The following is a 13,116-nucleotide window of genomic DNA, read 5'->3' as shown; positions in this document are numbered from 1 at the left end:
TCTCCCCCTCATAATGGCCACCGTTATTTTTCCCTCTTCATATTCTCACTACACGGCTTTCACTAATTCCCCATTCGTTCAATCTATTCATCATCATCATCATTCACTGCCATCAATTTCACTTACACCAAATTCGCACACTGCAGACTTGCACCAATTGCATCCCGCTCGTCTATTTCATTCGCCCCATCTCCACGATTACATCCTCACGTACCGTGTACCGTTGTAATTCTGTGTAATGTGCCTTGGGTAAGGCGCTGCATACATTTCTTTAAGATAAGATGTCGAATAGGAAAGAATAAACTGCTAATGTCCACTGCGCCTGACTCAACTTTCCGCTAGAGCCCACCTTGGCCCCCGTGCCATTGACTCTGCGGTGTGTCCTACAGACCCCCGCTTGCGTCGACAGAGTATGCGAGCGGGAGGGGGGGGGGGGGTACCAGGTGGAAAATGTCCATCGACAGTCCTTTAAGGAGAGAGCGTCACTGCGCCCGGCGGCGAGGGAAGAGATGCGAGAGCTTGAAAAACGAAGACGGACTCCCCTGCATGGGGCCACTCGTGTTTGTTTGTGATTTTTGGCATGCGTTGTTTTCCAATAAAACGCTGCCACAAGCCGTATTAAAAATGCCCCGCGCGTTTTTGTTTTGTAGATACGGCCGCAAGGAGTGCTTTCATTTTTTTTTATTTCCTCCGAGTTCGTAAGCACTTTGCAGGATGCGCGCGTAACCTGCGCGCTCTTTCGGATAATGTTCCAAAGTCATATTTGCATGAGAGACAGTCAAAGCGTTTTGAGAACAGGATATTAAAAGTTCGCGTAAGCGTGCGGTACAAGCGCCGTTTTTAAGCCGCATCTCTCCGCGCATTGTACGAGAACGTAATAAGGGTTGGAAGTAACCATTGCATTGTGGGATGAGGACCTGCCCACACCGTGTCAGTGATGGGGATCGTTTGGCCATACTTCACCACGCTGCTCGGTCGCACTTGATAAAGGAGGTGGTTAGGACCATTTCAGATGTAACTGTCCACAGGTGTCTGTGTTTATGTACGTTGAACTTTTTTCGCACCGTACATAGGCAACCGTGCTAATCGGATATAGCCGGGGAAGTGAACTCATTCCAGTAGCGTAATGGCAATGTGCGGTAACCACTGCACAGAACTCTACCCCCCAAGTTGTCATGATAAACTGTCGTAATAGATGCTTTAAATAAAGCAGAACATTTATTAGCAGTAAGCTTATCGAATGTGTATGTGTGTATACATACTGTCAAACATCTCAGAAAGTAAACCCAGAGCACCTGGGTCTGTTCTGTGACCTTCTGCCAGCGAGCCTCCAACATTTCAAAAGTACACCTAGCCTGGTACAAACGCCATAGTGACATCACCACCACTTAGTGAGAGATCGCGGTTGTCGGTGGTGTTGTTGATATGCAGATATAAAAAGAACGAAGGGCTTTTAAGAGATTGTTCATTTGTACCTTTTAATTTTCCTTTATAAATGGTGACATCTTAACTCTCAGTGGAACAACTCTGGGGAGGGGAGGAGGAGGGAAGCCTCTTTAGAAATGACTGTTACAATACCAAGAAGCAACTTTCGTGAGAATAATAAATAGGCGAGCGAGTGAGAATGATGCCAGCAGAGGTATTTCACAGCTTCAGATTTCCGATCCTGCATAGTCCATTGGATTCTCTTTTCGACACTTTCATCCTTCATGCTGCTGCTAGATTTGGCGGTACGAAAGAGTTATCTCCTTGACCCAAAGTGGAGCAGGCTGATGAAATTAACACAAATAAGAACAGAAGTCTTTGCGCACACAAGCCGCGCTGAGTTATAAGGCCCTTCGAGCTCCACTATGATGTTTGGCCAATTCGTGAGAGAAGGCTGCAATGCCTGGTAGAAAATCGCCACGTTAAAAGTGGATCACTTGAACAGTAAATAAACATCGAAATCCACACGTACAGGTAAGCGACCCCATTTGTTGCATTGCCACCTACTGGCAACCTCTTAAGAGTGGCAATCGGGCGAGACGGTGGCTCGAGATGACTGCCACTGCATGCAGTCGACGCCCCGCGCCTGCACCGATGATTCCTAACGAGGACGAGGCAAGCGCGCAGCTTCGTCGCCCGCCACTGAGAGCAACACGGCCACGGTTTTCGTCTCGTTGCAGGGACTGCGCGGCACAATTTTTTGTCGGGGTACGTTTCGCGCGCGTCTCTGCGCAAAAAAAATACAAATCTGGTCGGGAGACGCCGACAACGCAAACACGCCGATCCCTCGCACAACTGCGCACAGCTCAGTCGTTCGAAGGGGCTCGTCCGCCCGACGGCCACGAGTTGTCGCCCGATCACCAGCCCCAGATCTCCCTCGTCGAGTCATCCATGCACGTACCTGCTGCTGCTGCTGCTGCTGAAGGTGGAGCATCTCGGCGGTGCTCATCTCCAGCGCCGCGACGTCTCCGTTGATCCTGCCGCTCAACTCGCGCCCGCCCTCCAGCTGACCGCCGTTGATCCTCACCGGGCTCGCAATAACCCTGCCGCCTCCGGTCTCTATCCCGCCATCCTGCATGGTGGAGGAGAGTCTGCGTCGTGCGCCGTCGACCGTCACCGGGAGGAGAAAGAGGAGAGAGAATTTCACGTCAGGCCAATTCTACGTAGGTGTCGCGGTTGTGCTTTGGGTGTCTCGCTCTCGCTCTCTCTCTCTGTGTCACTTTGGAGTGGCATTGAAATACAACATTCTTTTCGAAATCCACTTTCCTAGGCCATTTGCATTTGAAATTAGCGGGGAATTCTCGCTATGCGGTCTTCAAAAACCGCAAATGTCTCGTCCGTTTAAACAAACGACCCGTGGAAAGGCTCGCACGCTGACGGAAATCAACTCAAACGATGACACAGCCACTGCTGACGTCCGACGTTTCGTTGCACGTGCTCGCGGCTTCTTAGGGAAAATTGCGTGAAAGGCCGAAACACCCTAGGAACCAAAGGTACACTACTGACGATGCGCTCCCCAAATTTCACCAGGCTCACTGTTCATGAACTCTTGGAAGTGCTTGCACAAAGGATAGTAACATCTCATCCTGTGTTCTTGGAATCATTCAGGTCAGGGCATTGTTCACGACCTGAAAACGCATTAGACACTTCTGCTACGTACAACATCGCAAGTCAGACTCACTGGCGATTTTAGCGTCGACGAAAATGTGAACATCTACAACGACAGTTACACCATCATGCACAAACACTACACTGGGAGTGGGTGTGTTAATTGGTCAAGGCAGATATGTGGCAGTCGGATACGCAAGATTATAGCACAAGCAAGCAGTACAATTTACAATTAATAATGATGTTAACTGCAATGATAGAGCGTTAAACGATCGTCAATCTTCCCATGATCAAACTACCCGGAATAAGTCTGATTTCCATAAGAAAAGCGGGCTCCCGTAACGCCGCCGTGCAGAGTAGAGGGCATTGCAACAAAGTCCATTGTTCTACTGTACTTCTATGATATCACAGCCATCAGAATGAGAATCGGAATCTTTATTGAGCCTGCAGGAGGAATCCGATGAGCTACGAAGCTCTTCTCCACGGATGTCCCGGTGTCCCGGTAGGAGCGGGTCGGTAAGTTAAGCCCGCGGCGACTGGCGAAGTACGGCATGGGGCAGCCCTCATTGAGCAGTGGAAAGAGGAAGGGCTCCAGGTTCCATTACGTTTCGTTCGCACGGAAGAACCTCGCCGACTCTCATGGCTCTTTAACAAGTGGGTGCTGCCAGGTTTTCACAGAGGTGGTGTGGGATGGGGTGGCGATAATTGCCGTGTTTAATCACGATTGGGTAATTTGCGGGGAGAATTTGTTCAACATTTGGTCAATTTGGACCATGATTTTGCACCTCCAATAAGCACGGTTGGCTACGTACTGTGCAAAAGAAGTTCAACAGATACACACACACAATACCCACTCTTGAGGATAACGTCACGGGATCTTTAAAAATATTTAAAACAATTTTTTTAAACAAGTAAGACCCACTGAGCTGGCCACAAATGATATGCCAGTGAAGTGGCTTATCATATGGAAATCTATAGCACCCAAATACTCTGAAAGCATCTTTCTAAATGTGCAGGTTAAAAACCAGAGAAACCCGGAGAAAAATCCACGCAACAACGGATCGAGAGAACATGCCAACTCCAAATATACAGTAGGCGTCAGCGTCGGGATCAAACCCACAGCCTCCTGCATATCAGGCGAGGTAGTTTACATCTCTTAGCCAGTGGCAGCAATAACCAGGGCGGCCGCCGGATTTGAACAGCGAAGCTCCGCAACGAGCGGCGTCACCCCTGGGCCGTGTCATCACCCACAACGGGATGCGGCCTTCTGTCATCTTGTTTCCACTGTCACCAACTTGAGATATGTGTGGAATTGTCCAAGAAGGGACGTGATTTTTAGAGTTGCCTATTATTCCGGCAGTCTAATAACCATTTCCCATTCCGATGACGTAGGCAGTACGTCATCAGTTTTTTTTCTTTTGATTCCGTTCCCGGTGACGTACGTCATAAAATAACTTTATCGGTACACCTTCAGGTCGGAAGACGTACCGAGGCTCCCACAAGGCCATGCGGGAGGGCGTGCGGCACAGTTCGGCGCCGGCTAACGTAGAGTGCGGTCGTGTCGCTACGGTTCTCTGCGGTGAGTAACAATGTCTTTAAAAACAACGGCGCTACGCTTCTCTAAATAAAGTGAACGCCAAGTCGCTTGCACGTTCCGAGATTCAGCGGTGAACGGGACACCCCCACCTGGCAACTCGCAGGCGTATCGGAACGGGAAAGGTTTAACTGGATGCAATTTCACAAAGTCCCGGGTCCATAATGCTGAGCAGCTTTTGTAGTTTTGCCATCGGTTGCGGTGACCATGTGGCAGCGTTTCAATGTTCTCTTGGGGGGAGGGACGTGGGCAATGTTTTGTCACTGCCCAATCATGAATAGCAACATAAGGGCCCAAGCAAGCAGGGCACTGCGCGAACAACAAGGTGTAATATCCAAAGGAATTCACCGGTGCGTGTGCGTCTCTGCGTGTGAAATCGGAGGCGGGAAAAAAATTACTTTTTCGGAAAATGAATGAGAAAAAAAAATGCAAGCCGTCAAGTGAATATCTATAAACATTCTCATCAGATTAAACTATATATACACAACTAAACTAAAACTATTTTATTTTATTTCAACAGGTACGGCCCAATGAATTATATAGCGAAGTGATTTATCACGTGTACATTTATTACAGCCAAATACTCGACACTCATGTCCATGCAAGGCGGCCAGGATATGGCAGTGTAGCGATGGATTCTTGAATCTATCTGTGCCGATCGCTGAGTGTTTCCAACTGTTTTGTGTGGGCTTCTCTCCTTGGCACGCCCGTTTCCTCCCACGTGGGAAACACATATCAATGTCATTGACAAAACGTGCCAATTCAGAGTACGGATGAAAAAAAAAACATCTTGAGACTCAGTGAGACTTAAATTTCGATTTAAAGCTTTCGTGACTGCAGGGATTCATCTTCTTGGTTCTTTCGGTAAAGTCACGTAGAAGGGAAATAATAAAATAAAAAAATAAAACATTATTAAATTATTTTAAAGCTTTCGTGACTGCAGGGATTCATCTTCTTGGTTCTTTCGGTAAAGTCACGTAGAATGGAAATAATAAAGTAATACAAATAAAACATAATAAAATAATTCTCACGACGTTTCGGCCACAACGCAAGCAGCCGTCCTCAGGTGAAGAACAGGTCTGTCAAGGAGACAGCGTCTCCTGCGGAATTAAATGCTAGAATGATGATAATTATTACGCCTAAAACTGGCTTCACATATATTTTGAATTATGATCAAAATCACTACAAAAGATGGCAAGGCTACACTCCGACTGCGTGACTAAGTTAAGAGATTACAGATCAGAAGAAAAGTCAAGCAAGCTGATACGCTCTCACCGAGCCGAATGACAGCAAGATTAGAAGATAACTTCTAAAAATTTGATGTGCAGAAAAAAAATGCATAAACATGAATGGGGAACGATATGAATGATTACAGATGTATTTATTTGTTCACGACACGGGGATTATGACAACCAAGAGAGAATGAGCCGACAGAAAATTAGCGAAGAACTCGTCGAGGAATGATGCAGGCTCGGTCTCAAGATAGAACTCGTCGACGAATGATGCAGGATCGGTCTCAAGATATAAATATGAGAGGCAGAAAAGTCGTTCACAATTAGTTTGGTGAACAAAGTACCTCGATGGTTGGAGGGATACAAATTTAAAAGACAACAGAGCACATTTAACTCAGGCGAACAGCGAGGGTGGACTGGCATAAAGATGACGAAGTGAGCAGAAGAAGGGTGGAGTATGTTTAGAAACTTTAATTTAATCATGATCAGCAGAACACCAATATGACTGCACGATAACGTTTTCAATCAGTGCACAAAGCACGGCAGATGCGGATAACTGATGCACATGTGGAAAATTATAAACTCTCTGGCAGTGTGCGACTGTGGTCATCTAGAACAGAGCGTACAACCTTAATTTGAAGCGTTTGTACAAAGTGTAACTACGCAATGCCCCGATCCACAAACATGAAGCAGATACTTAGTTTTTTTCGGTAAAGTCACGTAGGTAAAAACATTAATTAAAATTAATAGAAGTAATAATATTAATAAAATAATAAATCACGACGTTTCGGAGGCAACACAAGTCTCCGTCATCAGGTGGGACCGTCACAGCTAGATTTACTGTACTTGCAGCTCCTCTGGTTTTCCCCTCCACATTTAGAATCAACATGCATTTAGAGTTCATACTCTTAGGTTTTTTCGGTAAAGTCACGTAGGTTAAAAATACATTTTAAATTAAAATCTTTACTTCATACAGCAATCGTGCTGTGACGGTTCCACCTGAAGACGGAAGCTTGTGTTGCCTCCGAAACGTCGTGATTTTTATTTTACTTTGATGAATAAAAAAAATTACCTACGTGACTTTACCGAAAAAACATTAGAGTATGAATCCTTGCCGTCACGAAAGCTTCAAATCCAGAATGACACAGATATACATTCCGCTGCTCGTGACCCGGTTTACTAGCCTGACCACCTAAATGTGAAATCGAAGCTGTTGCCCTGCATCTAAGTAAGCCGTACGGAAGGAGTGCATGTTGCCTGCTGTGGACGCAAAGTTTGGAAACATGCACGCTGACAAAAAACATTTAAACAAAAACCGACAGGTACAAAAATAACCCGGGAGAGATGCCATGCTAGATTTGAAGCTTTCGTGACTGCAAGGATTCATACTCTTAGGTTTTTTTCGGTAAAGTCAAGTAGGTAAAAAAATAATTAATGTATTTGTTTTCATCTTCTTGGTTATTTCGGTAAAGTCACGTAGAAGGGAGATAATAAAATAATAAAAATAAAACATAATAAAATAGTGCAATGTTTGTTATGTTTTATTTTTATTATTTTATTATCTCCCTTCTACGTGACTTTACCGAAAAAACCAAAGAGTATAGATGTCATGCTGTGAATGCCAAAAAGAGATATGCATCATCATCATAATGATGATGACGTCACCCTGCTGCTCTATTTAAGACCTGAAGCAGGTGGATGGCTTCACTATTCTGGCAAATCGTCCGATGATGCTCGATAGAATTACCAGCGAAACGTCGTACTACTCAGATTGTAAATGTCGTGGATTTACTCTCCAACACATCGGTGGGCTGAAGTAGTAACTAATTGGCGTTTTGTTCACGTGACAAATCCCTTACCAATTGGCTGTGTCGGGTGGTGGAGGGTTACGACACATTCATACTTACGCGATGTAACTCAAAATCCTTTATGAATAATTTTGGTCACAAAAACAGATATATATCAGACAACATAAATTTTTTATATTGTATTGAGCATTTTTTTTTAAGTGAATGTATTTCGAGGAAAGCAGTAGCAGAGGTGGGAGGGCGATGCGATGCGATCGTTCTCGGCGGTACGTTGAGCGGAAAGAGAGATGGGCGCAGGACAGGGCAGCATGTAGAAGGTTGGCAAGGACAGCAAAACACCCCTACGTGAGTGGGACAAACGCGTGGAAGGAGCGAAGGGAGTGGATTTCGACAGGACGCGTCCCGGCGGTCAAGCCGAATGTTGAAGTGGCAGTCAAAAGGGAAGGAACACAATCAAGACAAAGATCAGGAATTTTGACTCACTTGATACAGTCAATTTTAGCTGTGACGGTCCCACCTGATGACGGAGACTTGTGTTGCCTCTGAAACGTCGTGATTTATTATTTTATTTCTATTATAATTTATATTAATTTATTATTTATTTTTATGACTTATTTTTACCTACGTGACTTCACCGAAAAAAACCTAAGAGTAAGACGAAGACCACCTTGGTAAGAGAGCAATGCGATTATCTCGTGCTGAAGTGAGATGGGTTGTGGCATTGCAGGATTTTGAGGGATGGTGATCTGGGAAAACCTTCATCCAGCAGTGATAATGATAATGAAGTGTTGTAAGGAAAGACATTCAAACAATGAGGAAAATATATTCTCACTGTAAGAAAACATTAAATTATCGACATCTAACCACCTACGTTATTGCTGCATCTCCGTGCATCCAAAATCAAGAACGTTTTCACGTACACACTATTTAAGAATTTCAGATGACACGTGCTTATCAAAGTGCAGCTCGGATAACGACAACATATAGCACATTATCATAATTGTCATCATCACCGCCATCACCAGCCATTCTCAATCCACCGTGGGATTAATGCATTATCGTGCCGATGTGTGGCGTCACTAAACATAATTTTCTATGTTTACTTCCTGCGGATTAAACAATTTGAGTAGATTGCCTCTATGATGCCAAGACGCACATTGTATCCGAAATTAGATTCACGTCGTGACAAATTGCCACAAAAAAAACACATTTTTTTTGTGAGATTACGTGTGCTATTTTCAGAGATGCATATCAGAGGAGTAATTTTGGCATTAATTGTGAGGCTTATTTATTTGATTAAGGCATAATAGGAGAGTGCGAGAAAGGACGGCTTAAAAAGCTGATGGCCATTTGTTGGAGATTATTAAAAATGCCATGATTAAATTAATCAGGCTCCTGTCAAAAAAATCAAAGAGGGCTTGCAGATAAAAAGGAAAAGCCTCGCTTGGATATAATGCAGAAAATTTGATTTGAGGGACATTCTGAAGGTCACTGCTTTGAATGCAGTCTTGGGAATTGTAAAAAAAAAAATGTTAACTGACAAATTCTCTGCATCATACGGCTGATAAAGAAAGTGGATACGGACTCTTGCAAAGGTGGCAGTGACCATTTAGAAAAAAAGCGATTCACAGCATCATCGTTAGGATAAATATTTTTATTTAAAAAGAAATCATCTCCGCTGAGAGCAATTATGTTGCACTGCCCGAGTCAATGCAAATTAACACTCAATTAATTTGCTAAACAAGCAAATAAATGACCGGCAAAAAGAGACACGAGCGTGCGCCTTTAATTCCCACTATTATTTACTGCAGTAATATTCAGAGAGACGATATGAAAATAATGCCCGTCACGAATATTATCGCCGGAGCCTATGCTAAAACAGCATAAATTATGCATAGGGCACCCGTATTTAAAATGATGAATGTTTCATCGTATTCACCCAAGTGCAGATCCTTTTTACACTCTAGCTCTTTGAGTAAGTACTACTGGCCAATCTATTTATTTATTCATTCATTTATGTTATTCCGTATTGAAACAACAACAACAACAAACATTTCTACGGCAATGGCAATTGCAAAAATAAAAATGCGCGACGGCTTCATCCGCACCGTTCCAATAACGAAAGACAAAACAATGTTGCGCGAAACGTCACGGCTAACGTTCCTGGGAAAAAAAAATTTTTTCACCCGGGAATAATTCGATTTCACTTTGACGTAACGACAGGAAAAAAAACCGTGGCGCGCCCTTGTCGGATGGAACTGAATTCGTGAGGAATTCTCACGCGCGTCTGGGTAATTCCGCTCAAGTAGTCGTCGTGTAACGGCGCAAATTCGTGAACACCGCTTCAAACGTAAATCTGACCGTCTGCACAAATGAAACGTAAATTCGGTTGGATTGAAAGGAAGGTTTATTTAATCCTTTAATTTTGAGAAGAAGCTCACCCCATCGGTGTGCGCGCGTGCATGTCCGTGACCTAAAATGTACGCCGCTTTAAAACCTTTTTTCTCAACACTGTTTCGTCATCGGGGGTAGTTTGCCCATACTTCACCACGCTGGTCAGAGCAGGTTGAGCGAAGAGCGTTCGCGTGACCGCCTCAGTGACCTCTTCGTAACGGTGAAAGCAATCACGCACTGTTCCGAGCTCACTTTGGAGTTCACGCCATTAGAATACAGAGCGGCATTGTTTCCAAAACGATAATTGTGACCGACAAATTACGCCGCGTTGAATATGACGAAAACAAAGATCCCCCGTAAGGCCTTAGCGGAATGCTGGGGCAAGTGCTGTTAGCGAGGAGCACCTATGAAGGCCGGCACGGTACACGAGGGGGTGGGTGGCCAGCACCAACACCTGGCCGCCTTTGTCTCCCCAGGGTACTCATTTGAGGCTGAGTCGACCGAGGGAATGACGCCACACGACCGGTTCATCACAATCGTCACCGGCGTTGCCCGGTGAGCGGGAAATCGAACCCGGGACGCCGGGTTCGTAGTGCAGCGTGGCCCAACACGCGGCACGGCGCTGAGAACTGCGCCGAGAAGCAACTCCACGCGTCGCCCCAGAGCCAAGGCGAAGACCGCCATCCGCTCAACTCGCCAAGTGAGTAACGCATTACATCGTTTCCGCCAAAGTGCACGCGTCTTTCGCACTGTAAACTGCAAATTTCTTCACTTCCTTCCTAGACCGACGGCGAGGGGAGAGTGCAACAAAGGAATTCCTATTCCTCAAGGCATTGGGGGTGGAGGAGGATGGTTGGGAGGGTGGCGGCGGCGGCTGCTGCCGCGGGGGGGAACTGACACACCATGGGCCAGACTTACCCACACATTCGCTGCCGCACACACGCGCGCGCGTGCGTGCGTGCGCGTGCGTGCGCGCGTGTGTGTGTGTGTGTGGGGTTGCGCAGGCGGGGTGGGATTGTGTGCTTAAGGAAATACGAGACGTCTCATGCGGGGCAAGATGGTGATGCCGCTAAATGCCGCCACGGCCGCCACCACCACCGCTGCTCTCGCTCGGGAGACGTCTGCAAGAGGATCTAGAGAGGGGGGTGGGGTGGGGGAGGCAGTCTGAGACTTCTCGAACACCTGAGTCGTCTCGCTTAGATGTTAACTACCTCGCCCGGTATGCAGGGAGGTTCGTGGGTTCTATCCTGCTGTGTGTTTGGAGCTTGCTGCGCGTGTTCTCATTTCTCTCTCTGCCCTCGGTCGCGTGGATTTTGTTCCCTTACACATTTAGCAACACGCGTTTCGAGCATTTGTCCTCTTTGCATGTTCCACACGATGAGCCACTTTGTTGAGCTATCATATGTGGCCAGGTCGCTTCTGGAAAAATAAATCCTATATAGCTCAGTGGGTCTTTCCTGTAAAATAAAAACGGTTTAATGGTTTATATCTTCACTCGGTGAGGAAGCTGCCCTCCTTTATCTGCGCACTTGAACTTGGAAGTATTTATTTATTTGTTTATCTAAACAGTTTTTGAGCACAGGCCCATAAAACAGCACCTTTATATAGCTGTGGCAGATCGCACCTTCGATTAGCACGGTTGGCTACGTACGGCGCGAACAGAAGTTCAACATATATCCACAGATAAAGAGTGTGACATGCTTCTCGAATTCAGTAAGGCCATTATTCCGAGAGCATTGGAAAAAAAGTGGACGATGATGGGGAAAGGGAATTGCAAAGCGGAGCAGTGCGATAGGCAAGCAGCAGAATGAGAAGTATTGTGATCTTCAGTGCGGTGGTGGTGGTGGTGGTTGAACCAACTGTGGTCGATGAGACCAAACAGTCGGTCTGATAGACCGGATTCTCTACATGCTTGGAACAATCAATAAGTTAAGTTCACAGCAAACGGTAATCAAGACAGTAGCGATTGAAGAGTGAATAAGAGACGACTGGCTGGCGGTCAGTGACTGCAGTGCATCAGTGGAGTGCTGCATTATCAATCAACCTGACTGATTTACGTTGATCGATATCAATGGAAGAGAGAGTGAAAAAAAAACATGAAAATTAAAAATGTTCAGCGTTAGACCCTTTTTTGTATTTCTTGTACACTTTTAAATTAACCGCCAAACAGAGAAAACATTGTATTCACCGCGCAACGTATTTGATCTAGGATCTAGCCATTGAGGGGGGTGGGTTTTTTTGTTAATCAATTATAAGCTAATTTAAATGGACCACTTTACACTCATCACAGGCGCGTGCGTAAGCACTCGCGGGTTTCATTGCACGGACGTTCACGGAGTCGGCATCGGGGAGAGTTTCGCTTTGGAATCTAAAAGGTGGGGAGGGGGGAGGGGGTGAATGTGATGTCAGGTGGGGCTATGGGAAAAATTCTGCTACCTGGGAGAACTGCCAATAAAATTGCGGGGAAAGGCCAAAGGGAGAGAGAAAAAAACCACCAGCTGAGGCTGCAGAGGCTTTTAGAGAAGCACATGAAGGGTCCTGCTTCCCACCCTCTTGATTGTCACCATGGTGAAAGTAAACACTGCCGGGCAGGTCTGTTTGCATGCGCACTCATGCAAACACATACGCCATGAGTGGGATTTTTATGATTAAACTTCTTTATCGCAATGCAAAGCTTAAACACTGGGGAGGGGGGGAGGTAGGTGCTCGTACACATTGCAATTCCAGCCCGCTGCTGCTGCTGCTGCTATTGCTCTGGTCTTTAATTTATTTGATCGGTTACGTTGCAATCTAGTAACGAAATAAGCACGCACACTTAGAATATTTTTCTTTTTACAATTCCAGCTCTTGGAAGTTGACGGCTACCACCGTGAAACTCGAGTTTGTCATTTTGTTTGTGTTTTGTCGTAATTTCAAGTTTGTTTATCAATATATATGTGGACCATTTATTGATTTGCTTTAAAGGGACATTCTATTTTTTAATGAACAAAAAATG

General features: G+C 45.5%; 2 protein-coding genes across 11 annotated transcripts in view; both read right to left on the bottom strand.

Annotated features, from left to right (window-relative positions):
• LOC133356600 (uncharacterized) overlaps nt 1-13,116 on the bottom strand; it is a 490,957-nt gene that overhangs the window by 133,190 nt on the left and 344,651 nt on the right. The window lies entirely within an intron of this gene.
• The window catches only part of LOC133356599 (forkhead box protein P2-like), a 292,969-nt gene that overhangs the window by 172,210 nt on the left and 107,643 nt on the right, over nt 1-13,116 (bottom strand). For 4 of the 9 annotated variants that reach the window (XM_061574206.1, XM_061574207.1, XM_061574210.1 and 1 more), the window contains exons 1-2: nt 3,022-3,125; nt 2,387-2,576 (exon numbers count right to left, since the gene is read on the bottom strand). In XM_061574206.1, the coding sequence (XP_061430190.1) occupies nt 2,387-2,576; nt 3,022-3,089 (258 nt within the window). In that variant the 5' untranslated portion in view covers nt 3,090-3,125. Of the gene's footprint in view, nt 1-2,386; nt 2,577-3,021; nt 3,127-13,116 lie in introns of those variants that run through there. The other 5 variants (XM_061574212.1, XM_061574214.1, XM_061574215.1 and 2 more) reach the window with 3 other exon arrangements.

Source organism: Lethenteron reissneri, chromosome 54 (genome assembly GCF_015708825.2).
Source record: "Lethenteron reissneri isolate LAM-NWPU_2019-01 chromosome 54, ASM1570882v1, whole genome shotgun sequence".
NCBI lineage: Eukaryota > Metazoa > Chordata > Hyperoartia > Petromyzontiformes > Petromyzontidae > Lethenteron > Lethenteron reissneri.
Note: the sequence above shows the minus strand (reverse complement) of the source record. Positions and strands in the feature narration are given on the sequence as shown.